Source organism: Phaseolus vulgaris, chromosome 7, assembly GCF_000499845.2.
Source record: "Phaseolus vulgaris cultivar G19833 chromosome 7, P. vulgaris v2.0, whole genome shotgun sequence".
In the NCBI taxonomy this organism is placed as follows: domain Eukaryota; kingdom Viridiplantae; phylum Streptophyta; class Magnoliopsida; order Fabales; family Fabaceae; genus Phaseolus; species Phaseolus vulgaris.
The window spans coordinates 39,799,418-39,827,235 of record NC_023753.2 but is presented as its reverse complement, the minus strand read 5'-3'; the positions used below and the strand labels follow the sequence as shown (position 1 = coordinate 39,827,235).

The following is a 27,818-nucleotide window of genomic DNA, read 5'->3' as shown; positions in this document are numbered from 1 at the left end:
TTTTGTATTGATTCTGTGTTATTTTAATATAAAAGTATATAAATAATTATAAAATATATGATTAAATTTATTAAATTATTGTTATATTGTATATTATTTGAATACATATATAAATACAAATAAAATAAAGAGTATGATTATTAGTTTATTCATTATACAAGAAAGGTGAATCTTTAATTTAAAATTAAAAATAATGTATTTTAAAATCCTATCACTCACTTATTAATTACTCAAAAAATCCTTTCTCTTGTTACACCTCGAAATATGTAGACTAAAACAATAAAAACAATATTACCCTTTTATAACAATAATCTTTAGCTTTTATAATAATAATAATAATAAAAATGATAAAGTATTATTGCGTTTGTTCTAGGACTAAAATGAATTTCTTTTAAGTTAGTTAAATTTTTAAATTTAATTAGAAACCACCATTTTAGACGGAATAGTAGGATGCTAGTACAATCGAATTTTTAATCTATAATTTGATTTTATAAATAATCTTCTTTCAAATAATTTTATAAATAATGTTATGTTATAGTGTTTAATTTTTTTTTTTAAGTTCATGTTATTTAATATTATTTTATCTTTTATCATTTATTTTAAATTTAGTAATATAAAGTTGCCATAGTTTTAGTATTATTGAAAGTTCCTATAAATTCAACACCCTTATAATATCAAATCATCGTCAAACAAACTATCTGCGTGAAGTTTATAATATTTGTTCAATCTTTTATTGTATAATATATTATTAACGAGTCATAAACATATTATATTAATTGTTTTTTAAAATTCAATAAAAAAAAAACAAATAACATGGTTTAGAAATAATTAAGAAAACTTTTCAAACAAATGTACTTTTCTAATATATATTTATTTAATTGTTGTTATAATTTAACAAATAAATCTAATAAAAAAATTCACGAGACTATATATTAAGGTTCGGACATTTCTTTTAAATGATGTGGACATGTCGGACACACGTATCAGTTATGACACTCGAAACACTTATCGGTGAAGTGTTCAATTCAAACAAATTTTGTTTAATTTTTGAAAATTTTAGCACAGTTCTAACACAATTTTAAAAAGGATAAATACAATAATTTTCTAAAAACTCAAATTTATTGTATAATTTTTTATTATGATTATAAAAATAAGGAACAAATTTTTTTGAATCAGTTCTGAAAAATATCTTTTTACTCCTAAAAATAAAATCTGAAATACACTTATGCACATTAATATTTATTGTCAATTTATATAATTCATAATTATATAGTATATAGATCCGTGTCCTTATGTCCTACATTTTAGATATTTTACGTATATCCGTGTCCATGCTACATATAGTGTTTTTGTTTTTAAAGTATCTATATATATATATTTTTTTTTTTAAATTGTAATAACATTGGTAAATTTATCTTATATATTAATTTAATAAAATGATAATTATTATAAACTTAAAATATAATATTATATTAAAGATACTTAAATTTTTGAACTTTGTGCTTGTATTTAATAAATAATGTGTTAATTTTTGAAGTTGTCTAGAAGCACGCATAAAAATATCAACCAATATTTCATATTTATTGAAAGTTACTAATAAAAGAATATTGATTTTTTTTTAAAAATAAAAAATTTAATTACCCTTCAAGAGAAGATGTTAAATAATAACTTTGTTCATGTTATTTTAACTTTTTTTGTGTTTATTATATATTTAAAACATTCCATTTCCACCTTTTTTTAATTCATTTTTGGTTTGGAAAATACGGTGTGAAGAAAATTTAAACAGAAGAATACCTAACGTAAACTCATGCTGTGTTGTTTCATGTTGACGGCACCACCACCACCACCACCGCCGCACCCTCTCAGCAGACGGAAGAAACACAAACAACTTTTGCCGCTCATTCTCCCATACTCAACTTCACGTCTTTGCTTCTCCGGTAACCCTTTAATCATGTTTCCACCATCTCCCTTTTCACTCTCTGCATTCTTATCATGTTATATTATGTTCCTTCAACTTGGTTCAATTTGCAGCTATGACTCACTCATTTTACATTACATATATATGAAAATCACTTTCTCTTTATTAAAAAGAAAATGGGTTTTCAATATGCGTGTGTCTGTATGCACTCTATCTGTTTGTCAAAATGTCTCTCTTTGATACCTGTCTGTTTTATTTCCTTTTCTTATAGGTAATACTTTTTGAGATTTTTTTTTTGGCAAATACCCATATCTTGTGGTAACTTACATTTTTTTATTTTGTTGAAAAATATTCATTGTATGTTAATTTACATGTTTTAATGCAGAAAATAAAGACTTTATGGATAAGGGTACAGTTTTCATTCTTCCATGTAGTTCTATTGTTTTGTTGTTAAAGCTAGTGGAAGGACATGGGGCATGAATGAGAAATTTAGAGTGAGCATATTGTGTTGTGTTTGGAGTAGAGCACATGTGGTATACGGCAAGGTATGCAATTCCTGAAACTTCCTCGCCTTCTTATGTCACATGTGAGGAGGATACATCTACATTCACAGCCGTTGCCGTTGCCGTCAGAAAGCACTTATAGATTTGATGGTATTGATGATGCTGTGGCTTTGTTTCACCGCATGGTTGATATGCATCCCCTGCCATCGATTGTGGAATTCACCAAAATCTTAGGGATGATTGTGAAGATGAAATACTATGCTACAGCTATTAATCTATATACCCTAATGGAATACAGGGGTGTTGTGCCGTTCACAGTCACTTTTAACATTTTGATCAATTGTTTCTGCCACATGGGTCGGATGGATTTTGCTTTCTCTGTAATGGGTAAGATTCTTAAGTGGGGATGTCAACCAAATGTTGTGACTTTTACTACGCTGATGAAGGGGTTGTGTGTTAATGATAAGATGCTGGATGCACTATACATTTACAATGAAATGGTTGCACGAAGGATTTGGTTTGATGATGTCCTCTATGGAACTTTAATCAATGGGCTGTGTAAGAGTAAGATGGGAAAAACAAGAGCTGCCATTCAGCTGCTTCAGAACATGGAGGGACAGTTGGTTAAGCCCAATCTTGTAATGTACAATACAGTTGTTCATGGTTTGTGCAAAGATGGACATATAAACGAGGCACGTGTTTTGTGTTCCAAAATGATTGTTCAGGGAATTTTCCCAAACATTTTCACATATAGCTCATTAATTTATGGTTTGTGTCGTGCAGGCCGACGAAAAGAGGTTAGATCTTTGCTGAATGGGTATTGTTTAAACAATAAAGTGGATGAGGCCAGAGAGTTATTTAATTTGATGATTGAAAGAGGTGAACAGCATGACGTTATTAATTACAATATTTTGATGAATGGGTATTGTTTAAACAATAAAGTCAGTGAGGCAAAAAGATTATTTCATAGGATGATTGAAAGAGGTGAACAACCTGACATTATTACTTACACTATTTTGATGCATGGATATTGTTTGATTGATAAAGTGGATGAGGCAAGAAAATTATTTCAAGGGATGATTGTTAGGGGTTTAGTGCCTGATGTTTGGAGCTATAACATCTTGATTAAAGGTTATTGCAAGATTGAAAGAGTGGATGAGGCTGTGAATTTACTTAAACATATGTTTCTTAAGAATTTAGTTCCAAATATTATAACTTACAATTCTCTAGTTGATGGCTTATGCAAATCTGGGGAAATCTTGGATGCATGGAAGCTTGTTGATGAAATGCATTATTGTGGTCAACTTCCTCCAAATGTAACCACTTACAATATCTTGTTAGAATCTTTATGTAGAATTGGGCATGTTGACAAGGCAATTGCGATTTTTAAACATCTCATCTTTGAAAGAAGTTTTGCCCCTGATGTTTGGAGTTACAACATCTTGATTAGTGGCTGTTGCAAGAATAGAAGAATGGATGAAGCCATGAATCTTTTTAATCAAATTTGTTTCAAGAATTTGGTTCCAAATATTGTAACCTACAATATCTTGTTAGATGCTTTATGCAATGGGCAGCAACTTGACAAGGCAATTGCATTATTAATATACCAAATTGTTGATCAAGGTATTAGTCCAAATTTGCACACTTACAATATACTTATAAATGGGTTGCACAAAAGTGGTAGGCCAAAGACTGCACAGAAGATTTCCCAGTATCTTTTCATTAGAGGCTATCATCCAGATGTCCAAACATATATAATCAATGAGCTTTGTAAAGGTGGATATTGTTAGAATAAAGGCAGGCCTCTCTTCTAAATTAAATGGAAGGCAATCATCGGCTCCCTTACATCATATCCGAGTCAGTTATTCATCTCCTTTGGAGAAAAATGTGGGAATGATGAAGCTCAGAAGTTTTTTTGACAAATTGTCATTAGATATGTGGAAACAAGGTTAGAAGTTTTAGTTTCAATTTAACTAACTTTTATGGTCATCCAATGCTCGTTAATTTTGGGTATCATATGTTTGACTAGATAATATGCTGTATTCTATTATCTCAAATCCCAATTCTCCTTTTCCTTTTCAAATACGTAATATCTGTGCACTTTTCCTAAATTCATTAAAAGAACATCTTTTTGGGAAACATGGCTAAGGAAAAAGGTTTTTTGACAATTGCTAGGCCTTCCCTGATTGCAATCTCCTTTCACTGATTCTGATTTATGAAAGTTTACTTAAGGGAAATCCTGCTTGCAGTTTTGCAAAATCAGGATCCACATCAGCCAGTCACTAGGGCACCCTGGTCCATGGGATCTTCTTTTTAACTGCTTCTCCCCTTTTCCCACTATCTTCAATTTCAACTCCAGGTAATATTTATTGCTGATTTGGAGCTTAAGTGTATATGAATGTTATTTATCAATTTCGCAAGTTTTCTAAGGCAAATCTGAAGTGACTGGCATCATATTTGCCCTTTATTATTATTATTAATTAATTGGCTCTAGTTAGGTGTACAGATTTTTCTTGACAGAAGATTGTTTTGTTAAGGTTTGAAGATTAAATTCTTCACTGACCCTTTCAGAATTGGAACGGAGAGTGCTTTGTTTGTTAGGTAGTATATGTTTGGAGAAATTTCTGCATAAATATTTCTAGAAGAGAGAAATAAGAAGAAAAATGAAATTAGTTTATAGATAAGTTAAAAATTAAATTTTAGAGAAGTTAATGAGAAATAGTTTCTGCAAATTAGTTTATTCATCAAACTAAGTTTACATTATGGAAAATTTGATTTTTTTTATTCTTATTTTTATCTTCTAAATATATTTATGGAGAAGTTTGCTTCAAATAGATAGACCCATATTATAATAGGTTCAAGAATCTGTTTGTTGTACTTGTCTTACGTTCGTATCTTATGTATATTCCAAATGTGATATAAAAATAGTTTATATTTCAACATTCATTTATATTTGATTGCAGGTAATAATAGTTTCATCGAGGCAACAGCTAGAGAAGTTGCTCCTGCAAGCTTTTCATGCAACTGTAGAAGAAAAACCTCGAGATTTTTTTTTATGTGCTTTGTGAATCGTGGTTTTTAACCCTGTGAATAAGGGGTAAAGGGAGACCAAAACAGACACGGGAGAAAATTATTAAAAGGGACATGAAATAATATTCATATGAATTTGGTTTTTTACTGAGTCTGGTGGCATCATCTAATCTATGTAGCTGACCATACTTAATGGTATGAGGCCATTGTTGTTATGCATGGTGAGCAATTCCTGCTAAACCCTTAAATGATACATTGTTTGAAGTCATTTATTGGATGAAATTTGATATTTATGCATCGTTTTTGCAGATGAAGAGAATTCTTGGGTAGCTTGGTGAGGATTGTAGCTTCCACCCAAATCACATTCATAAAAAAAGGAATGGGGTGAAGAAAGGGGGATGTATGTATGGTTTTCATTGACTTGAAAAAGAAAAGAGTTTGCATTTATACGACACTTTGACCACCCATACACCAAAGAAATTAGAAAGAGAAAAGATCACTAGAACAAAGTGTAACACAAGATGAGAAAAAGATAGGTGATCCAAAATTTATTTATTTATTAGTTTGTAAAGCTTATCACAATGTTTAGAAATGATGAACTTATTCCAAATCGATACCACATATAGATTGAGATATCTTTTGCTCTAAAGTATGAATTTAAATTATTTTAATCCATTAAAAAAATGTGATATCAAAATTGAAATTAGAGTTTTTCATACGTTACTTTCTACAGAAACTAATTTGTAGAAGATATTTCTCTAAATCTGGTTTTTAGCTTATGGATAGAGAATTTTCTCTAAATGGATCGTCAATTCTAGGAAAAATCTAAAGTGACTAATTAAGTTTCAATAACAATTAAAATCTTTTAATGTAGGCGTTGTTTTGCTTGCTAATGTTTGGTATCAACACCTCCGAGTAAATAAATTGTCTTTAAAAGAAAATTAAAAAATCTTAAAATGATAAAATTTTCCTTTTAATTTTCATTTTTTTTAAAAGACAGTTGTTCCTTTTAATAAATACAGGTCCTAAAAAATATTTTTTGGGTCCAGCCCATTCATTATGGGTTCAAGTTTTTATTACTAAAAAAATATGGGCCTCACATTTAGTCTTTACACCTCCCCCTCCTATTTATTTACGCACCCCCATCACTCACACTTTCTCACTTTGCACACACTATCTTCATTATCTTCTACACCACACTTTTGAATGTACATAAAATGATAGAATGTGGAATGTACATAAAATGATACTATCTATTTTGAACGCAAACACTACAGGTAAACTTGTGAGGAAATTAAAAGTTGGTAATACATAATGTACTTCCAAATAAAAAGTGCTTGTATAAAGTATGACATAACATGGATGACATGCTAGCATCATTTTATTCATTACCTGATTTCTCAAATCATTCTCATCTAGAGTGAACCACTACACTCAAAATTTATGAACAGAAAATGAGAACATTAATTTTTTTATACTAGATAGAAAAATGAAAAATAAAATAAAAATGCGTGTTGGATGAGAAAATAAAAATAAAAGAATGTTGAATAGAAAAATAAAAGTAAAAACAGTATTGTATTATATGAGAAAAAGGTCTCTAAATAAAAATACAACAAATCATTACAGAAAATTTATAAAATTTATATAAGACAAAATACTTCCATTTTAAATTTATTCTATCAATATAATAATATATAGATTAATAATTTATTTAAGATTTAAAAAGATATAATGAAAAGAATAATATGTTAATTTGTAAAGTGAAAATAATTTTTCTATCAGTGCGCTTATCATTAAAATGATGAACATAATTTAAATTAAAATTGGATATCGGAGGTTATAGCATAAAATTAGCAAACAAACAAATATTAAAAATATTTACTTTTGTTGCTTATAGAGAATACTAAAAGAAGTAAAAATCAGTTAAAAATATTTCTATTATAGGAGTTTAATCTTATAATCTTCTACTAGAGAAACATTTTTCTTTCAACCAAAGAAAAAAACAACTCATAAATTAAAGTAAAAAATCTTCTAATACTAAAAAGCAACAAATCATGAAAAAATTTAGAAATATTAATTTTAAAATACTATTTTACATCTCCTAAAACCCTAGTTACATCATCTCCCAAATTACACTGAACAAAACAAAAACCTAAAACCCTAGTTACTGTTACCGTCTCTTTTTCCACACAGTGAAAATGAGATACCAATGGCGTCTTCTTCACCACCTTCTCCGTTCTCGCCCCTGCATTCCCAATCACTCCTCCTCCTCAATTTTCCGTCGTTTCACCGTAAATTCCTCCTTTCCGTTAAACCCTAGTTTTCGTCGTTTTTCTTCCGAACCTGTTATCGATCACTCCGATAATGACCACGTCCTCCTCGCCGACATTTTCTCCAAACCTATCAATTCCGACGACGTGAAAAACCTCGTCGATTCGAATCGCATTTCGATTACTCACGATGCTGTCCTCGCGGTTCTGTTGAAGCTCGATTCCGACGTCGACGCGACGTGGAGGTTCTCCCAATGGGTTTCGAAGAACTACCCCGAGCAGGTGAGCTCCAAGTGCTACAACAAGATGCTGTGCGTTTTGGGGAACAAGGGTTTGGTTCACGAGTTTTGGAAGTTGGTCTATTTAATGAAGAAAAAAGGGTATGGGGATTCCAAAGGTGTGAAGGAGAGAGTGGTGGAGTGTTTTGAGAAGGGTGGAATGAATGGTGACGTGGCGAAGTCGAAGGGTTTGTTTGATAACTCGAATGAGAAGAAGTGTGCTATAGTGTGTAGGATTGTGAGGAACAATGTGTGGAGTGGTGATGTTGAGAGGCAGATTAAGGACCTGAGTGTTGGGTTCTCCGGAGATATGATCAAGATTGTTTTGGAGGGATTAGCATCAGAGCCGGCTAAGGCGGTGATATTTTTCCGGTGGTTGGAGGAGTGTGGGATGTTTAAGCATAATGAGGGAACTTACAATGCAATGGCGAGGGTGTTGGGGAGGGAGGACTCCATTGATAGGTTTTGGAAGCTTGTTGGTGAGATGAGGAGTGCTGGGTTTGAGATGGAGGTTGAGACCTTTGCTAAGGTTTTTTGGAGGTTCTGGAAGAAGAGAACGGTAAAGGATGCTGTTGGGCTTTATGAGCTTGCTATGGCTGGCGCGAATAAGCCTTGGGTTCCGTGCTGTCTCTTTCTGTTGAGGAAGGTTGCTGCTGGGAAGGAGCTGAATATGGATCTGTTTTCGAGGGTTCTGAAGGCTTTTATCGGAAGTGGGAATGAGTTGACTGATTCTATGGTTGGTGCTGTGCTTAAGTCTATGACCAGAGTTGGTAGGACTGGAGAGTGGAACAAGGTTTTGAAAGAAATGGAAGATTGTGGGTTTGTTGCTGGTAGTAAATTACGGAGTAAAATTGCCTTTACACTTAGTGCTGCCGGTTACTTAGAGCAAGCTCATGAGTTCGTGGATAGAGTTGAAGGAACTGGGGATTATGAAGATTGCCAGACATGGGAATCTTTGATTGAGGGGCATTTTGTCGCCGGAAACATTGATAAAGCTTTTGATTCTTATAAAGATATGCATGAGAAAAAGGGGGGAATTAGAGCAGCCAATGCCAAAACTTCATTAGTCAAAGTCAAAATTTCTTATGTGGCAATGAAATCACTTTGCCAAACGAAGAGCACAATAGATGCATGTAAGATTATTAGCCGACTATTGAATGAAAAAGTAAGACCCTGGCAAAGTATTTACAAGCTGTTGGTAACCAAGGTTTTGGTTCAGGGAGGATTTGCAGATGCTTTGCCTATTTTGGGACTAATGAGAACCCATGGATTTCCATATTTAACTGATCCATTTATTGAATACCTGTTGAAGAGTGGAAGGTATGATAGTGTGGCACCTATTGAATACCTGTTGAAGAGTAACAGGTATTTGGAATGTAATCTCAGGTTGTTCAGGACTCCAAGGTATGATAATGTGATACGGAAACCCAGGTTAATCAGTACAGAGCAGATTCCGTCTACACGGGCGTTTCTTCGTGTGCTTAAAGCCTTATTGAAGCAAGGATGGCATGAAGAAGCACATGATTTGGTTTCTTATAGTCCACGCCACATTCGATATGACGCAGATGTCTTGAATGTCTTTTATTCCATGAAGTCCAAAGAAGCTATGAAGATAACACTATTTGAACCAAGGCAATAGAAACTCTTGTGTTTTACTTCATAGTTTGTTCATTTTCTAATAATGTTTATACAATAATTTTGTTATATCATTTAATCATTTTATTTTCTTTTTTTATAAATACTTATTTATTTTTATATTCATTCTATTCCACAAAATTAGTGCTTCAATCTTTGAAGGTATTTTCCTAGTGGAAATGTTTTGCAAATGCATCTGAGTCCTTAGTCCTTTGGGAAGACTTACAGAACCTACGGATAAGAAACAAAAAACAAGCTATATTCTTACAGATAATGTGACAAAAGAATGTATAATTTAGGTGTTCCAATTGAAATTCAAACACACCTGAAGAATGTATAATAACTAGACATTATTCGAATTGAAAATTTAAGTTTTGTGCCAAATTAAATAAAATAGTTTAGTTCTAATATTTTAAATAATTACATCACAAGTTATAAAATTGATTATTTGTACAACCTCTATAAGGAATTTTTATTATTTGGTAGTGCCATAAATAAATTCATTACAATGTTATTATTCTTCTCAGCTCACTAACTAATGTATAATAAAACTCATCAATTCAACGTTTATCATCAGCATATCATCACCAAGAAGATTTACCTTTATTATAAAGATACCACAAAACCATATAAACTTGTATAAACTATGACATGCTAGCATCATCCTTTATTCATTACATGGATATCTCAAATTATTTTCATCTTTAGTCAAAATTTATGAACAGAAAAGAATGAGAACATTAAATTTTTGTACCTAATTTATCTACACAAATATTCACAAACAGAATTGGAGTGCTTGGCAAGGGATCAAGCTGATACTCAGACTAGTCAAAGTCACTGTTTTGGAATGCATTTCCCACCCCATTGTCAAGTTTCTGCAACACAGTGAATTTTGTCATTGAAGACAATAATCCAAGTTAATGTATTAGTATGTCACACTAATGGAAAAGAAACTAAAGCAACAGATCATACACCACAGACAACCAATTCTTCCATCCTTTACTTAATAATTTTCTTTATCAGTCAAAGAGAATGGCTGCTGCAATTTAGCTTCACTGGCAAGTAACAATTAAGTTGCTTAGGATTTAGTGAACCCAACAAAGAGAAACATTATCCTTTATTTTTATATTTCGACCAAAAAAAACTATCACAAGACAACAACAGCTCATTTTCCTTTCAAAAATGAAAAGAAAGGGATGATGAGTTGAACTTATATCAACTCCTTAGCTAGTTCTTTTATCAGGAAATATCCTAATGTAGTATTCATTCCATCGTAGAAACAGTAATATAAGCAGCGGTAACAACAAACATTTTTAGATACAAGGAAGGATTGAAGAACAAAAATACTTGAGGAAAAAGGCAGCTGTGTTGTTTGATTACAGTGACATATGGCATACACATATAATGTAGATTCAGATACGTACTTTGGCAGGTATATCAGCTGGAAACAAATTTCTAGCGGTTGCATTGAATTCGAATTCACTGAAGATACAGAATTTTCAAATCAGAAGCATGCACAGCAAGAAAACCATATTAAAAGGTAATAACAAAAGTTACAGTAAAAAAAAAAAGATGATGAATTTAATAAACCCCACGATCGACAAAGGTCGAACATAAAAAGAAAAAAGTTGCAAATAGTTATCATGAGGTATGTGGGTAAGAATCTCCATACCATCTGGAGAGTACTAGCTGCCAGACATATGGGATGAAAAACACCTCTGGGTGACTCTCTTGTTCATATGTGAAGTGCAGTTGAGTAAACATCTGCAAAACAAGATACAGTATTACAGAAGCAAGGCAAGTGATCATCAGTAAACACAAATCATACAATAATTTCATTTCACCTTCATCCCATCAACGCGCCAAGACCGACAGTTTACAATTACCATTTGGAGCACTTCATTGACTGACCATCCACCATCCATTCTTTGGGCATCCATGCGACTGTTAAAAAAATCTAACACCTGCAAATATAAAATACAGCACATTACTTGAACACTCTTGAAACATGATATATTATACAAAGACAATGTTCACAAATGTAACTAAAGACTATGAAATTCTCCTTTAAAGTTCCAAGATTATAAAGGGAAAATGTTTAAAGTTATAGATTTAGAAGGAAACACATGAAAGGTACAGTATATATGTTTTCAATGAGCTCATTGAAGCGGGGGTGGTTCTTGAAAGGCCGAAAGATATCCTGCTTCTGCATTATTGCATACACCACCTGTCTCAGTCACAAAAGAAATACATTTGATGTAAAGGTCACAATGCGAATATAGTTTTTTATTATTGGGAAACATGTACAATTTCTTTTGTATATGTTTACCCTGAAATTAATCAAGTGCAGCATTACACTGTACCTCAGGATTTCGAGGCAATGCATAAGTCAGAATTGCGTTTATAATTTCTAGTACAAGCCTCATGAAATCAGTATATATGTGCAACTCCGCCGACTGTATTAAAAGAAGATACATTTAGAAAACGGAACAGTCAAAAGTTTGTAGTCAATGAATCATACAAGTGAAAAACCCTTATCACATACCATATCTACAAGGCTACTTATTTCAATTGAGTTGTTTTCTGCAACACTGAGCTTATTATCTCTGGGATCAGATAATTTGTTATACCTAATGATAACCAAAATTAAAATCAAAACGTTTATACAATAAATCAGTCATTCAAGATATAAATATGAAATGGATATAGTTTATTATGAAAGGCCAGAAAGAGAGGCAACATACTTCCTTGAAAGGATATGAAAGAGGTTGACTAGCCTCTGAGATGCATACGCACTCAAATGGTGGACATGAGGTGCCATGTTTGCCAATGTTGCCAAACACGTTGTATAAAGATATACATCCTATCACAATTCAACACTATTCCATTAATACACTCATAAGAACAGTCTAAATGTCTCTCCTCATAGCCATCTTAATTAGCCAATGTACTAATGATATGAAACATTAAGTAATCAATCAGAAGAAAATGGAAGCTTAAACACATTGTATAATTAAATTAATAGTTCCACTTGCATTTAGATTCATACCCGGAGTTTAGACAAATTATACTGTACAGTTCTGATAAGAATGATTATCATGAGGGAACCAAGAGAAGACTGGAGGAGGAGTCGTTCTTTGTACCATGGAATGGTTGGCAGTATCTGTCCATAAACATACTAGATTACATACTATTTAGCACAATCATTACAGAATAAGACTTTGTCTAATGCCAAAAACCAAGTCTTACCAGCTTATGAATTCCCGCATTGAAAGAAGAATCTTGACTAAGTATGAGAAGTATAATCAACAACATGTAAATTTGATTGGCTGTCCTCCTTCGAGTGTCGTATAATGCTTCTAGAATGGGCATTAACTGTTAATTTCACAAGATAAACAAAGATCAGATTATCAGAGCATGACTAAATCCTCATCCATTCTAGATGCACTGATAAGACTGGTATGATTAAGACATAAGAATGAGTTATGATATTTTCAAATCAATCAGTTACATATATCAAATCATAGTCAAGGAATCCCCTAAAATTTATTTATACAGTATATTAATTAATTCATTCCACTTTTTCTCAAGAGGGTTTAAGTTTATTTCTTCATACCAATGTATCCATATCAGTCCGGACCAAGACATACTCCAGAAAGGTGGAATTCCCTTGCAACAATGAGTAAAGAAGTAAGACAGCTGTTTCATCAGCTAAGCACCTAGAGAAGGAAATTTTTTGCAACGTTTAAAATACTGTCATTCAATATAATGAAGTATACACTAAATGTACATATGTATATATCACAGACACACTTGCTATTAAAAATGTAAAACAAAAAAATAAGATACCACGTGCATACCCATAACTTCATATGCATAAAAAAGTCCAACAAGAAAAGAAGTCCAAGAATTGTTGCTTGATCTACATGCGGTGTGGGTGACAGAAAAACATAAGAAACAAATACTCTGTCATCATAAGATTCCCCTACAACTGATTATTGATACATGTTCTGATAATCTCCATTTTGAGAAACAGAAGTTACCATCTTTTCACAATAGTATGCAGATCATGTATAATCTATTTTGAATAGCATAACTCAACTATTAATAAATGTAAGTTTGCTACATATCTAGTAAGTCAGTTATCAACTGCACATTCAGATAGCCTGATACTCACATGCCAAGGGTATCAAACAACGGTGAAAAAGGCAACTTTACATGCTGGTCACTATGTGCATTATCCCCAAAATCTACAAGATCCACTGCATTTATAGCATTGGAAAATAAAATTATTGGTCTTTCCAGGTCAACTAAAAGAACATGGAGATATAAAAGATATATTACATTCACAATCAGTTGCATGCTCTAAGGCCATGCAGTAAGGGTTGTCAGAAAAATATGTATCCTCTTTAGGTAAAGAAACAGAAGAGGCAGATACTTGATTCTCTGTGACAGAATAGCCCTCACTCACAAGACATTTACGATAATGAATGAGAACAAGAAGCACATCAAGACTGCTATCCGCTATTGGATTTCTTGAACCTTCACTGCTTGAGCTGATCAAATAACTGAATGGCAATAAAACAATATTTGCTGAATGGAGAAAAGGAAATGTCAAAGAAGTGACCGTCAGTAACTCTCCAACATTGAACAATAAGAAAATTATCACAATATATATAAAGGGTCTTCCTGAAGGACACTGGTTAAGGAATTACAAAGAGAAAGTTTTTACTAAAAAACAAAAATTATAGACAAGCACATTAAGAATCATAGGGAAGTGCACTTTTGCACATCACTTTTAATTCCTTAAACAAGTGTCTTTAGGGCACTGGTTAGCATTTTCCTTTCATAAATAACCATGTATGTTCAACCTCAAAAGTCCATATATAGAAAACTAAATTCAGTCCCCATACCAGCTGCAGAACCAACTCTGTCTAGGACGCTATTCTCGGTTCCATCGTAAAACATGGCATAAGAAGCTCTATTAAAAGGAACATGAGGACGGGTAATGTAATTTAAAAGCAGTTTGCACACAACTGAACTAACCAGATGACCATCCTGCAAAAGATAAAGTGCAGTAACTTCAAATTCGCTAGCGGGTCATACATAGAAACTAAATAGCCAAATTAGATATTTAAGCTTTAGCTTCTTACCTGAGCCATCGCTGCATCAAGAAATGGGTTCACATCATTCGATCTAGGAGATGGCTCACACAGAAGCTGAGTTGACATTGCAATAATCATAAAATTAAGCAGCTCCAGATGTAGGAAATATGTGTTGGGACTATAAGAAAAAAATATATATAATCAGGGCAAAAAAAGTTTGCAGTTTCACACAATAACGCAACGAAAATTTACCAATTTATTATCCATGATATACCTCACATCTACAGATGCAATAAAGTTAAGCACATTCCTCATAACAAGAATTTCAATGGTCTGATCTGCATTAGAATAGAGCATCTGGATAAATTTCAATAACTAGAAGAGGAGATTCCAGGGCCAGATATCTGAAAATTTACTAACTTACCATAAAACCAAATAAATGAAAAAGTTAATTTAATGCACTGACAGTGTAAAATAGTTTTGCACTATCTTCAATCACAGGTTGCCATGAATAATATGCTTCTTGACTTTTATAACAACTAATTTAAAAGCCATACTTTCTAATGGTTGACAATATAAAAATTACAGTAATAGTGCATAGAAATGAAATTCATAAATAAATAATAAAGAAAGAATAACCTTGGTAAGGGTACTGAGCAAAGATGAATTTCTAAAGTCCTATGAACGTTACACTACATAGTACTTACCTCCCAAAATACTTTTTGGTATTAACTCGTTATCATGGAGATACAAGTACAACACAAGAACACCATCTTGGGCACTTTCAATCAAGTGTTTTAGGAACACTGAAGTGAAGCTAACTGCATTAACAGCCTTTTCATGAACCAACAGTGGCACACCAGAAGTAGACATGGATTTCTGCAAGTAGCATGCTAAATGAAACAAAATCTTGGCAAGATGCCTCGTTTTGCAGTTGTTTTTTGCTGCAAAACGAAAACCAAACATTAGAAAGCAAAACAACACCTAATCAACAACAAACACATTAAAATAGCAAGACTTTGAAAGAGGGAACCGACTTTAGCCTCCTCAAAACAAAAGAATGACGAGAGAAAGCAAGAGTGTATGAGAAACCTAATAACTGGCAAGCTTCGTGAACACGTTCAAAGGGCAATTCGGCATCGTAAGGAAGCTCGAGAAGCTTTTGCCAGAAGTCAGAGGAGAGAGGTAAGGACTCGTCGCCGACGAAGGTTCCGACGAGACGCTCCACCGTGTACGGTGTCGACGGTGCCGCACCCATTGAGTTGTTTCAAATAAAAAACTAGTTTTTTCTCTCCTTTTTTTGTGGCGTGTTCAGGGAAACGGCATTGTGAGGAATGACGGTGAGAGATGAAAAGGGTTAGATGGGAAGATGAAAATGAAGGTGGGTTTTGAAAATGAGATGTTGGTGCTCTACAACAACAACAAGGCGAAGAAGAAGAAGGAGCAATGGCTTTTCTAACACACTTTTTTGCATTTGTTATGTTCAGGAGAATCAGCTCTCATTCAGACAAGACAAAAGATTGTTACATTATTTTCAGAAATCAGAATAAATAATGAAACAAAAAGGACTAAGATCCAACTCCTTCATTAGTAACATTTTTTCTTAAAGAAATAGCTAATTCATAAATAATATATTTATATTTTACATCACAAAAAATATTAAATATTATTTAATTATGATTCATGGTATATAGTGAATATATTAAATTTTTGTAATACTTATCTTAAAACTATACTGTGTCAATGATTTTTTTATTTGTTGGTCATGTATTAATTATATACACCTATTAAACTGTATATTTTTAATGCAATTTTCATTAGTGCCTAAATTTTAATATTTTTTTTATTTAAATAGTTTTGCTTGTAATTTTATAAGTTCCAACTTTGACATATAATGAAGAATATGGTGAAAGATTGTTTTAAAAATATAAAGTAAATAGGTTCTTCTTGTGTTGAAATATATTTTTAGGATAATGCATCCTTGTTTTGACAAGTATACTTTAATTTGAGTTTATTAATTATATAAGAAAATACATAAGATCTATTATTTACAAAATTTTGTATCGAGGAAAAGGGTGAGATCTTTATAGTAAAAAATATTTTTTTCTAAAAAACTTTCAAAATTAAAATATAATTATATTTTAAATTTTCTTCTATTAAAAAAATATTTTTAGTTCTGAAGTTAGAAATTAGTGAGGTGGAAAGTCATTTTAGAGTACTTGAAACACTATTTTATAATATGTGAGGTCCATTTTAAATTGTTTGAAAATAATTAAGTTTAATTAAAGAAAATAGTGAAACTTTAACCACCAATGCCAATGTTCTTTGCTTTTCAATTATATTTATTACAATGATGTTTACAAATAAGGATATTTTTAAATAATAAATTAAATTAAGTAGTTAAATTTTTTATATATATATTTAAATTCATCAAACATTTTTTTATTTACTTATATTCGAGTACAGATGAACTACTTGTTCATCAAATGTAGAAAACCTTTACCTAATAAGAGAAAATTACAAAATAAAACTAATAGCTATATATAAAAAAAGGAAAAAAGATTTAAAGAATATATTGTCTTATTTTATTTTATTTCTCTCTTGAAAATAATGCAATTTTTTTACCTAATGACCTGTTACTTAAAGGAAAACATTTGAGTTTAAGTATTTAATGGTTTAAAAGAATCATTTCTAATTAATTTACCAGTAGATTTTTATCAACTTCTTTCATAAACTCAAAGTAATATATGCATAAATGGTAAGAGAAATTCTTATAATTAATTCTTAACTTATATATAAAGTTAATTTTAATTTATTAAAGGAGTTGTTTTTTATTTTTTATTTGATCAAAATATTTATTGAAAAATGAACTTAATATAAATTGATTTTAATTTAAATAATGATTTGGAATTTTAATTATAAATTCAGAATCATATTTTTTTCAAAATTACTGTTTATAATAATCTTATTCTATGTGAATAATTTTAAAAAAAAAATCACTTCGATTATTTTCTTCTTAAAATGTTGTTTTAAAAGGTTTGCAGAAATCAACGTGTGCTATTCATTCTCCACCTCGAAATGCATTACTCTATTTTTTTCCGTTAATAAAATAAAATTAAAAAGTTTAGAAATAAGACAATCTGGGCCAAGTGCCGCTTGCCATAAGGCCCAATAGCAGCCCAGAAGCCCAATACATGTCAGTCATGGTCAAAAACCACCTAAATTTTCTGTTTTTTAATGCTATATTACAGGCACTTGTATGCAAAAAATAAATTATATTTATGCCATTATAATTTAATTGAATGATATTATTCAAATCAAATAATTTTTTAATTATTATAATTTTTTCCTACCATGGATATTTCTAATATAATGGATCAAAATTTATTATGCTTATGGCGTTATAACAATTATTACTTAAAAAAACCCTTTTGTTTAAGATTTTCAACTAACATCATTAAGAAGATAATAGTGAATAAATCAAACAATAAAAGTAAATTCTACAAAATTATTTTCCCTCCATTTTATATCATAAAGAAATTAGGTATGTTATACACTTTCTCCCTCTCTTTTTTTAATTAATAAAAAAATATATAAATAAAAGAGTATAGGAAATATCTCAATCCATATGCACGGTACTATATAAAAAGAATAAACAAAAATTACAATTTAAAAAATTATAGAGTATTTGTCCAAAGTTAGGACGAAATCAACAATTAACAATAATCTCAACAGATAGGCATAATATAATTTTCAACAAAGAAATATTTTCTCTTTATGATTGCACAGAACACAAAAGCTTACATGATTCTTATTGTGTTAAACTAGGAAGCTGTTAACCTAAAAGATAAATAACTAGCAGATTATATCTTATTGTTCAAGGTGAGAACAAACCTCAAAACATTTCATACATCATATCCTATTTGTAAAACACAAAACTAGAAGAATGAAGATGAGTGTAAACATGTTAAAGGACTCAATCACCACAAAAGATAAAGAAAATCATTTTTTTATTTAGATTAGTGATGGATATTCATCCTTTCAATTGTGTTATGCTAAAAATTTACTCCCCATCAAAAATACTTTCCCTAAACATAACTCTATTTTTGTGAGATCAGATTTTCGAGATCATTGTTATCCACATAGATTTTCAAAATAAGTTTTGTCTTTTAGTTAAACCTAGACCAATAAATTGATAAAAATTTCCTACACTGGTATTATGTAACATATTTGAGATTCCAATCCAACTGAAATCTAAATTACAAACCTCAAAAAAAATTATATATTGGGTAGATTCTATGTTGTTGAAAAAAAACAAAAATTTACCTTTTGAAAATCATAGGAACTTATTTTTTTATATAACCTCAATCATATTTATGGATTTATTAGTTATTTAAAAATTCATTCTACCATCCCCAAACAAAAATAGAAATTCATCAATAATTTTGTTTCACATCCAAATGAAATAAACACATATAATAATAAAATAAGAGTGAACTACATTCTTAGAATTCTATTGTATCTGTCTAAGTCAATTACATTAATAAATGACAAATCAATCATATAAATGAATTTGGTATTATACCCTAAACATAACAATCAATTGTGAATAGTTTTCACTAACTAAAGAGTATATATATATATATATATATATATATATATATATATATAACATTTACCTAAAAAAAGTATTAAAATAATAAGTATCACTTTGAAAATTCTAACAAAATTTGATTGGTTGTTGTTAAAGTAGATGTGATGCTGATCACAGTTTTTGAAGATAGTAGATGGCACTAGAATTATTTTGGGCTGGGATGTGATAGAAAACAATAAAATAGTTTTGAATAATATTTTTTTAATGTATAAAAGTGTGTGTTGGTACTTCTGGATGTGCTTGGAATGTAACCAAAACTTTAATCTTGCAATCACATCTCAACACCACAACATCCACTTTATCAATTCATCATCACCTTTTTATATATTTATTTTCATTTTAAATTATTAAGCCACATTTTATTTATCTCATATTTTATCTTAATTCACTAATCACTTACTTAGTCTCATTAACCATGAAGTTATTGAGAAATACCAATTAACTACAAATCTCAATATATAAATGAACTTTTATTTATTTTAGCTGCTATGAAGTGTCTAAGAGATGTTGAGATCTTCAAATGCGTTCCTTCATTTTCCATATATTACACTTATAGTGATCCATAATAATTTCAACTCAAGCAATTCAGGTACCCTTTCCATGAACACAATACCAGTGAAAAAAATTCCAAATGTATTAGAGTAACAGTAAAATCTGTGATGAGATGATGTTTGAAGTTATTTTTACCAAAAGTTTTAAGCTCACCAAAACAAACTTGCACTGCATCAATCTTATTTAGGATTTAGAGGCTAAATAACCAAGTTCCTGAGACAACAAAATTATATCTTCATTGTCATCATTTTCCAATGCTAGTAGATCTTCTTCAACACCCTCATTCAAAAGTTCTTCCAAGAGTACTTCCTCAATGCCTCCATTTCTACTTTCAAGTTCTTCACCACAAGTCTTCTTTTGGCTTTCACTTTGTATGTTCATAGCAAGCTCTATGTCAGAAACCTCAAGCTCTGATATCTCAGTGCACTCCTCCTGCTCAAGTTTAACCAAACCTGAGCATTCTTCAGCATCATTATGCCCTTCATCAATAGCTCTTCTTCTCTTGTTGGAAAAAGCTTCCTCCAGCTCTTTCCTCCACTCCCTTTGTTGAACCAATTGTTGCAAGAAGTTGGGGTTCTGCATTATCCTTGCCAAGAACTTCATCGTCTGTTGCTGTTTCTGCTCAGTCTTTTTTAGCCTATTTTCCATTGATTGAAGGTGGTCTTTTGTGTTCTGCTGTTGTTGTCTAAGCTTCACCAGCTCCACCATCAGAACTTGCTTCTCACGTCTCAACCCATCCATTTCTCCATCCAATACTTCAACACAATGGTCCAGAGATTGTTGTGGTGGTTGAGGTTGATGAGTGGTCTTCCTCCTCCTTATGATCTTCAATAGATGTCTTTGTCCTCTGAGAAACCCTTCATTAGCAAACTCCCATTTATCAGGATCCACCTTTTTAAACCCCTACAACAACACCAAGTTCCTTCTATTCAAATCCATAAAATCTCACTATGTTGGTAACAATGAATTGTGACAGCCATATCTTAAGAAACCCTTCAATCAAAGAAGATCAAAGTTACAGCTCAAATGGAACATGTCAACAATTATAATGTGTTACGCAATCTTTGTACTTCTCCCTTTCAAGACATTAAACAAACAGAAAGAGAACAGGAAAGGAAGGTCAGCAAATAAAATTATACCAAACACCAATCAAATTTACCAACTATAATACACAATCAGCAAACGAAGACAGAAACAAATTACTAATAACACATTCATATTTATACACAAAAGAATATATACATTGCAGTTATTCATAATGTCATACAATTTCATTTAATCACAATGCAAGCAACTCTCAGTTCAAAATGGCACAGATTCATCATTTCAACATGAATGCATATGACATGATAGTCTCATTTTTCATATGGATCAAAATAAAACACCATTTGATCAACACAAAACTGTTATGTTTGTACAGACATCATTCTTGCCCATTCTTTAAAAATCAAATTAATAAAATAGAGTTTAAGTTTAACTAAACCTCATATTAACTTATATAAAATTAGCTTATGAGATTTATGAGACACACTTATATATCTAGTTGATGTGTCCAAGTGGATCATGCTGTGTATGTAGTATAAGCATGCATATATATATATAGAGAGTAATATACATACATAGGTATTGAGCTGTCTGACAAAGCTGGAGAAGTTGTTGTGTTTGAAGTATTTGGGGAGAAGAGTGATGGAAAAAGCTTGAGGATCCCACACAACGAAGCTGTTGTTTTCTCTGCTCCATGAAACTATGTCATCAGTGGAAACATCATCAACTATGTCATAAGTCTTTGTGAGGAATGGTGGAGGACCACTTTCATGAAGCCCCTCAAGTGGTTGTGGAGCAACAAAGCCTTCTCCATGAACCTCCTCCTTCACAATCACAGGACCATCATCAACACAACTCATATTAACAAATTAATCAACACAAACTTTCATCTGGGGTGGTCAAAAACGATGTCTTTGGCTTTGATTTTTGAATGTGAACCTCTCTCTCAACAGGGTCATCATCAGTGTCAACTATTTAGTTATCTAAAAATTGGAGCTGCTTTTGAATGAAACTCAAATGAAAATTATATGTAAACTAATTCAATTTTTATATTTCTTTTCAAAAAGTTATTTTAAAGAAATACTTTCAAACATGCATCAAATTATAAATAGTATCTGTTACTTTTGTTCTTTTCCTTTTTTGGAGTTCTTTCTTTATAAAGATCACATGAGTGTTGAAAGGAATGGAACTAGATATTTCTCATCTCAATGTTTCACTGTGTGATTTCTCACTGAGAGAGGTTTCTAGAAAATTTTAGGATATTTCCTCTTTGGTTTTTTCTTCAATTATTGTGTTCATCTGATTTGGTTTGTGCTTTTCAATGTTCACAATGCTGAAGGAAATGAGTTGTCAGAAGTTTCTCCAACTTTTGTGAATGGAAAGCCTAATGTTCTTTAATACATACAACAAATTTAGAATATATAGAAAAGGATGTAATATAAAAAATATGATTACTGTAAAAGCTAGCAAAACAATATTTAGTATATAAAAAATGTTTATATTTAAATATTCCTAAAATGCTGGTTATGTTTAAACTAAAAAAATAACTTTTTTTTATGAAATAGTTATTTATTATGATTTCAACCTATTTACATAAACTTTTTCAAAAAAATAAATAATTTTTCTTTTTTTATATAAATAGGGTAGAACATATCAATTATTGTATATATAAAAAAATCACTTCAAAATAAAATTATTTATAATTATAATTTTTTTAGCATAAGCAAAGAGATTTGTACTATTCTTAGATATAATGTGAAACATATTATTAGTTATACTAATGTTCTGCAAATGTGAGAAAAAAATACTTAACTTTTATTTTTATAAAAAAGGTATTTAAAAAATTATAATATATATTCCATTACATAACTAATAATGGATACTAAATTTATTTATAAATATGTTAACAATATTGTTGATTTTTTAATAGATATAGATAGTATCAAATATTGGTATTTTCTCATATGAAATTAGAGATATTGTTTTTTAATTTAAATTAAATTAATTTAATATTATATATATAGAGAGATAATTTAAAAACATTAGAATCTAAGAACATAGGGAAAAATTAGGTTTGGTTTGGAGGAACATTTTATATGATTGGTCATATTTCTAGATGAATTGGCCCACATTTTATTTTATTTTTAAACTAAAAGGCTAAGAAATTTACACGTCACACTTGTTGACGTGGCAATTTTAGAATCACAAATAATTTTCCATTATATTTTACTGAAATAAATTTAATATCTCCTAATCCAAGAAATGAATAAAAAAATGTAAAGATAGATTTAGGTGAAGAGTCTTTAATGATTGGTAAGCCAAGACTCAATTCCAATCAACTTAAGATATTTTAGAAAAAAAATGTATTATTTTTTGTGTGTATAAAATTAGAACTTTATATTCATGTTTTACATATTAATTTAATTATATTTTTTATTGAATAATGACTCAAATTAAATATAAAAACTAAATGTAGTCTGCTTTATTTTAGTTTTAGTTTAATATAAAATTTACGCAACGCATGGTATTTTTATACAGTTAAGATTACAATACAAATAACCTTAAAAAGACATATTTAAGTATTTTTTGTTAGTTGTTAGTTAATTCTAAAAATATAACATTATATTTAAAGTTTAATTCTTAACTTTGTATTTCAAATCTGAACTAAATCATTCTATTTTTGTTGATTTATTATTTTTGTTCTTTTAATCAATTTGATTTTTAACACCCCCTCTAGATAATTTGCGGAGATACTAGGAATTTAGGATTATAAGAATAAAAAACAAATTATTTTTCTTAATTGGGAAATATCATATTAACTTTAATGTTTTGATTTTTGTTGTTTGATAGAAAGAAAGAAAAATGAATGAAAAAGAAAGAAAAAGAGAAATAAAAAAATAAAATGAAAATAAAAATTATTTTATTGAAAAAATGAAGAAAATATTTTACAATAATATTGTTTTGTTTTTTTTATAAAAGATAAGATCTGAAAAAAATTATAATCTCTAATATGATCAATTATGGGGTATTATCAAAACGGAAAACATAATTAAATATAGTGCAATTTCATCAAATTTCTCCTGTTTCCTTTCTTTCTTGAAAAAAAAAATCATTAGGATTCGATTACACTTCCTGTTTTTCTTTCTCTATATTTTTTCTTCTTCTCTTTCTTTCAACTCATAATAGAGACAGTAATGGATGATTAAAAAGTTAATGATTAATGGTTAATGGGTTTTTTTTTTAATGTAGAAATGAATTTTAAGCATAATTCAACCTCATAAAACCGGCTTAAAATCTACTTCTTAATATGATAAAAGAGTTATTTCGAATCTATCGTGTCACCAGTTATCGGGTCGTTATCGGACTATCCATAATATGTTGTTCCACGCACAAACTATTACTCTCGACGGAAAGGATGTGTTGGAGATTCTACATCAATTAGAGATGAAAATATTTTATTGTATATAAGTGTGAGTAAATCTTACCTTATAAGCTGATTTTATGAGGTTGAGTTAAGTTTAAAATCAAATTCTTAGTAAAATATACTTCTTTACTTCTTAAGTCAGAAAAAGAGTAGATGCAGTATAAAAAGGACCAATTTATTTATGTCTTGCTCATGATGATGCAAACTTCACTTGTAACTTAAATCTAATATATGTGTGCATGTGTAACTCAGAAGTTCAGTCATATGCATATGTGTCATGATAGCAGAAATATATTCTCCACATCTTGTGTGATTTTTACACATAAGAATCAAATTTGAACTCCAATGGGAGACTGACATGCATGTCTCTAATGGCCAATAAGTCCCCATAATCATCCTGCAAGTATGCTTTCAAGAATGCAACAATGACTCCTCCAACAAACCTCCTCATTGGTTTCCTTGAGTCTCCATTTTTGCATAGACAATATGTAGCTTTCCCCCTAATTCCCTTGGTATCATCATCTAGCATGTCAGAGTGGCCATAATCCTTGGCCACAAAATACCATGCAGGTTTCTTACACTCCTTGAAGAAATTTTCATGGTTCACACCCTTAGGTGCACAAGGTGGAAACAAGGGATTCCTTTTCACTTCACCTAGACCTGACCCTATCACCATCACTGGCATATCAAGATCAAATGAGTGAGGAACATAGGTCAGAACTGGTGGAGGAATTTGCTTTCCTTTGTCCATTCCATCAACTGGGTCCACTCCTATCAAGGCTGAAAACTTGATATCAGTGCTGATGTTTAGTCTCCTCAGAGAAAGAGCAAATGCTGTTTTGCCTCCACGACTATGGCCAGAAAGTGCTACCTTGTTCAAGTTTGGTATTACATTTGGTGGAAGAAACTTACACAGTCCTTCAGATAACCAATTTGTTATTGCAGCTGCAGAATGAATCTCATCACTTGTATCAGGTCCTGCCACTGTGTACAACTGCCAAGTGCAAACAAGATTTAAATTAACCTTGCAGTTGAAGGGATTCATGCCACTAGTAATTATGCAGCAACAATCAAATGAATGGCATTCCATCACAGAGAGCAATGTTTATTGATACAATAAAGTTATAAGTGTTTTTGAGAGCTCTCAATTGAAAATGCAGATTCTTTTTCAGTAGAGAAACTCTTATATAGATAGCTTTGTATCCAAAAAGACTCTAAATTCCATATTAGAATGTTAAACTTATATTTTATATTTATTTGAGAAGTTGAAATAAATAAATGAAATGTATTTCGGAGATATATTTACAAAATATGATTACAGTCTTGAAACCATTTACAACCTAATTAAGAAAAGAAATAATAGGTAATAAAAACAAGAAATGATAAATAACTAAAACTATACAAATAAAATCAAATCATTAAAAGATATTAAATCTGTCTTGATAAATAAAGAATGAAATCTGCATTTGGAATAATTATCTCTTAATTATGCAACAATGTCATTGATTGAAAATGGTTTTGTTTTAAAGTATAGGGGCTGTTAAGCAATCATGTAATAAGTAGGTTGGGTTAACTGTTAACCAAGCAATGTGAATTTGAGTCCTTCCAATTCACTCACAGTAATGAGAGTATTTCCTTTAGATGAGTTTTCTTGAAACAATAGTAACCTTGATGAGGTACACATTTGGCGTGTAATTCTGAATCTGGAGACATGTCCAACAAAGGTTTCTACATGCTTTCTACATTTTGTTTGGTTTTGAACAAAGAACTCAAATGAGGACAACATTCTAATGCCTTGATGAATATGTCCTTAAAAAGGATAGATGCTTCTTTCAGGCAATGGGATTTGAATAGTATGGATATAGATACTAAGTTCAAAATTCAAATGATACAAAAATTATACTCTGCATAATGGCCTAAAGAATTTGATTTATTAACTTGAGGGTAGACCAAGAAATAGCAAATAAACCTCCCTCATTTGATTTTATAGTTGATGGATGTAGCATTTCAAAGATATGATCCTTTCTCCATTCATATGGGTTAGTTGCATCAAAAAGGGTTAGTCATGCAGTGGGAAACACAGAATTGATATGTATCCCTATGTCTAAAGGGAAAAAAACTGACATTATACTCATGCAGTGGTAAACACAGAATTGATGATGATAAAAGAGAATAACTTCTGTTATGCTTGTGTTTATGTACTTTTAATAATCAAGTAATGGCAACATGATAAACTAACCTACTCATTATCATCATGTTTTTCTAAGAAATAATAATCCCAAATCTATTTTCCTCAACTTATTCATAGAACACTAATATTCGTGTATAAGAGTTTAGGGTTTAAGGTTTAGGCTTTACACTGAAGAATAAAATGGTAATGGTAACTGACCTGAGGAGCAATGACAATGAATCCATGAGAAGCAACATGTTGAATTAGCTGAGAATAGAATGAGTTGTAAAGTAGATAGCCATGTAGGAAGATCAGCACTGAGAATTCTCCAGCTTCATGAGGAGTGGCAATCAAGAGAGGTTTTGGTGGGGGAACTGAGCATAGAAAACAAAAAGTTACACAGTGAACTGAACTTTGAGTAACCAAAAAATGGAAAAACATAATTGTAAAAGTTAAGGGAACCATAGTGTACCATTGTTCTGTGTATATGATTCAGATTCCACCCTTAAAATCTCAGTTGTGTACTTTCCAGTGTCAAATACACTTGTAGATGATAAATAAGAACAGATATAAGAACACATAACTGATAATTGAGCTTCTGCTAAGTTTTTGCTGCAGAATTAGATGACAAACTTGTGGCTTTTATGTAGCCTTGTCACCTTTAGTTTTTTTGGATATTTTGGTTTGGTTGAAGATGATATTTAGTTTTAGTGGACCAAAGGCCCAATAACATGTTTAAGGCTGCTAAAGATTCTTGGCAATTTCTTCCTGCACCCCTACGTTTTTCTATGCAAAGACAAAAATATCCCTATTATTTTTTAAAAATTCCAAAATACACATAAGACCCACACTACTCTTTCTTCTTCCGGACAATGCAATTCGGTAATTTTACGGAATAGGAAATCCACATTTATTTTTTTGCATTCTGGATTGAGAAATCCATAAATCTTCCAGATTGGTGAATCCGGTAATCTTCCAGATTGGTGAATCCGGTAATCTTCCAGATCCATCAATCCGTAACAAAAATTAGACTTCTGGATTCAACAATCCGGAAATCAACAAGTTGCTTTCGAAACACCCCTTTATTTGAAAAAGAACATGAATCACTTCCGAATTGATGAATCCATAGCACACTCCCGGATCCCAATATCCGGTGACCTAAAAAACTCTAGCTTTTTTAAATAAAAGGTGAAGGTCAGTTTTGGGATTTATAAAATTGTGGGGGTGCAGGAAGA

The 27,818-nt window shown here is 30.9% G+C and overlaps 5 protein-coding genes across 6 annotated transcripts; 2 read left to right on the top strand and 3 right to left on the bottom strand.

Moving 5' to 3' along the window:
- Positions 1 to 545: 545 nt before the first annotated feature.
- On the bottom strand, positions 546 to 27,220 carry LOC137827577 (chlorophyllase-2). Its single transcript, XM_068633774.1, has 4 exons — positions 27,056 to 27,220; positions 26,803 to 26,957; positions 24,653 to 25,407; positions 546 to 584 (listed from the first exon to the last, which is right to left on the bottom strand). The coding sequence occupies exons 1-3, from the start codon at positions 27,162 to 27,164 to the stop codon at positions 24,730 to 24,732; spliced, it is 942 nt and encodes a 313-aa protein (XP_068489875.1). The 5' UTR covers positions 27,165 to 27,220; the 3' UTR covers positions 546 to 584; positions 24,653 to 24,729.
- LOC137827578 (pentatricopeptide repeat-containing protein At5g16640, mitochondrial-like) lies at positions 1,741 to 6,086 on the top strand. The gene is made up of 5 exons (XM_068633775.1): positions 1,741 to 1,937; positions 2,304 to 4,369; positions 4,671 to 4,780; positions 5,385 to 5,672; positions 5,761 to 6,086. The coding sequence occupies exon 2, from the start codon at positions 2,466 to 2,468 to the stop codon at positions 4,209 to 4,211; it is 1,746 nt and encodes a 581-aa protein (XP_068489876.1). The 5' UTR covers positions 1,741 to 1,937; positions 2,304 to 2,465; the 3' UTR covers positions 4,212 to 4,369; positions 4,671 to 4,780; positions 5,385 to 5,672; positions 5,761 to 6,086.
- On the top strand, positions 7,473 to 9,721 carry LOC137827576 (pentatricopeptide repeat-containing protein At3g02490, mitochondrial-like). Its single transcript, XM_068633773.1, has one exon. It carries the CDS (start codon positions 7,650 to 7,652, stop codon positions 9,636 to 9,638), a length of 1,989 nt encoding a protein of 662 aa, XP_068489874.1. The 5' UTR covers positions 7,473 to 7,649; the 3' UTR covers positions 9,639 to 9,721.
- On the bottom strand, positions 10,217 to 16,275 carry LOC137827574 (uncharacterized). Of its 2 annotated transcripts, XM_068633769.1 has the most exons (18): positions 15,832 to 16,275; positions 15,447 to 15,683; positions 15,014 to 15,077; positions 14,788 to 14,917; positions 14,548 to 14,692; positions 13,979 to 14,227; positions 13,812 to 13,896; positions 13,251 to 13,353; positions 12,884 to 13,009; positions 12,684 to 12,797; positions 12,379 to 12,497; positions 12,180 to 12,264; positions 11,998 to 12,090; positions 11,772 to 11,861; positions 11,479 to 11,598; positions 11,307 to 11,398; positions 11,059 to 11,116; positions 10,217 to 10,509 (listed from the first exon to the last, which is right to left on the bottom strand). In XM_068633769.1, exons 1-18 carry the CDS (start codon positions 15,995 to 15,997, stop codon positions 10,459 to 10,461), a joined length of 2,127 nt encoding a protein of 708 aa, XP_068489870.1. In that variant the 5' UTR covers positions 15,998 to 16,275; the 3' UTR covers positions 10,217 to 10,458. The 2 variants fall into 2 exon arrangements, with proteins under 2 accessions (XP_068489870.1, XP_068489871.1); XM_068633770.1 differs by lacking the exon at positions 11,059 to 11,116.
- LOC137827575 (heat stress transcription factor A-6b-like) lies at positions 20,012 to 22,015 on the bottom strand. The gene is made up of 2 exons (XM_068633771.1): positions 21,565 to 22,015; positions 20,012 to 20,848 (listed from the first exon to the last, which is right to left on the bottom strand). Exons 1-2 carry the CDS (start codon positions 21,847 to 21,849, stop codon positions 20,129 to 20,131), a joined length of 1,005 nt encoding a protein of 334 aa, XP_068489872.1. The 5' UTR covers positions 21,850 to 22,015; the 3' UTR covers positions 20,012 to 20,128.
- Positions 27,221 to 27,818: the final 598 nt, after the last annotated feature.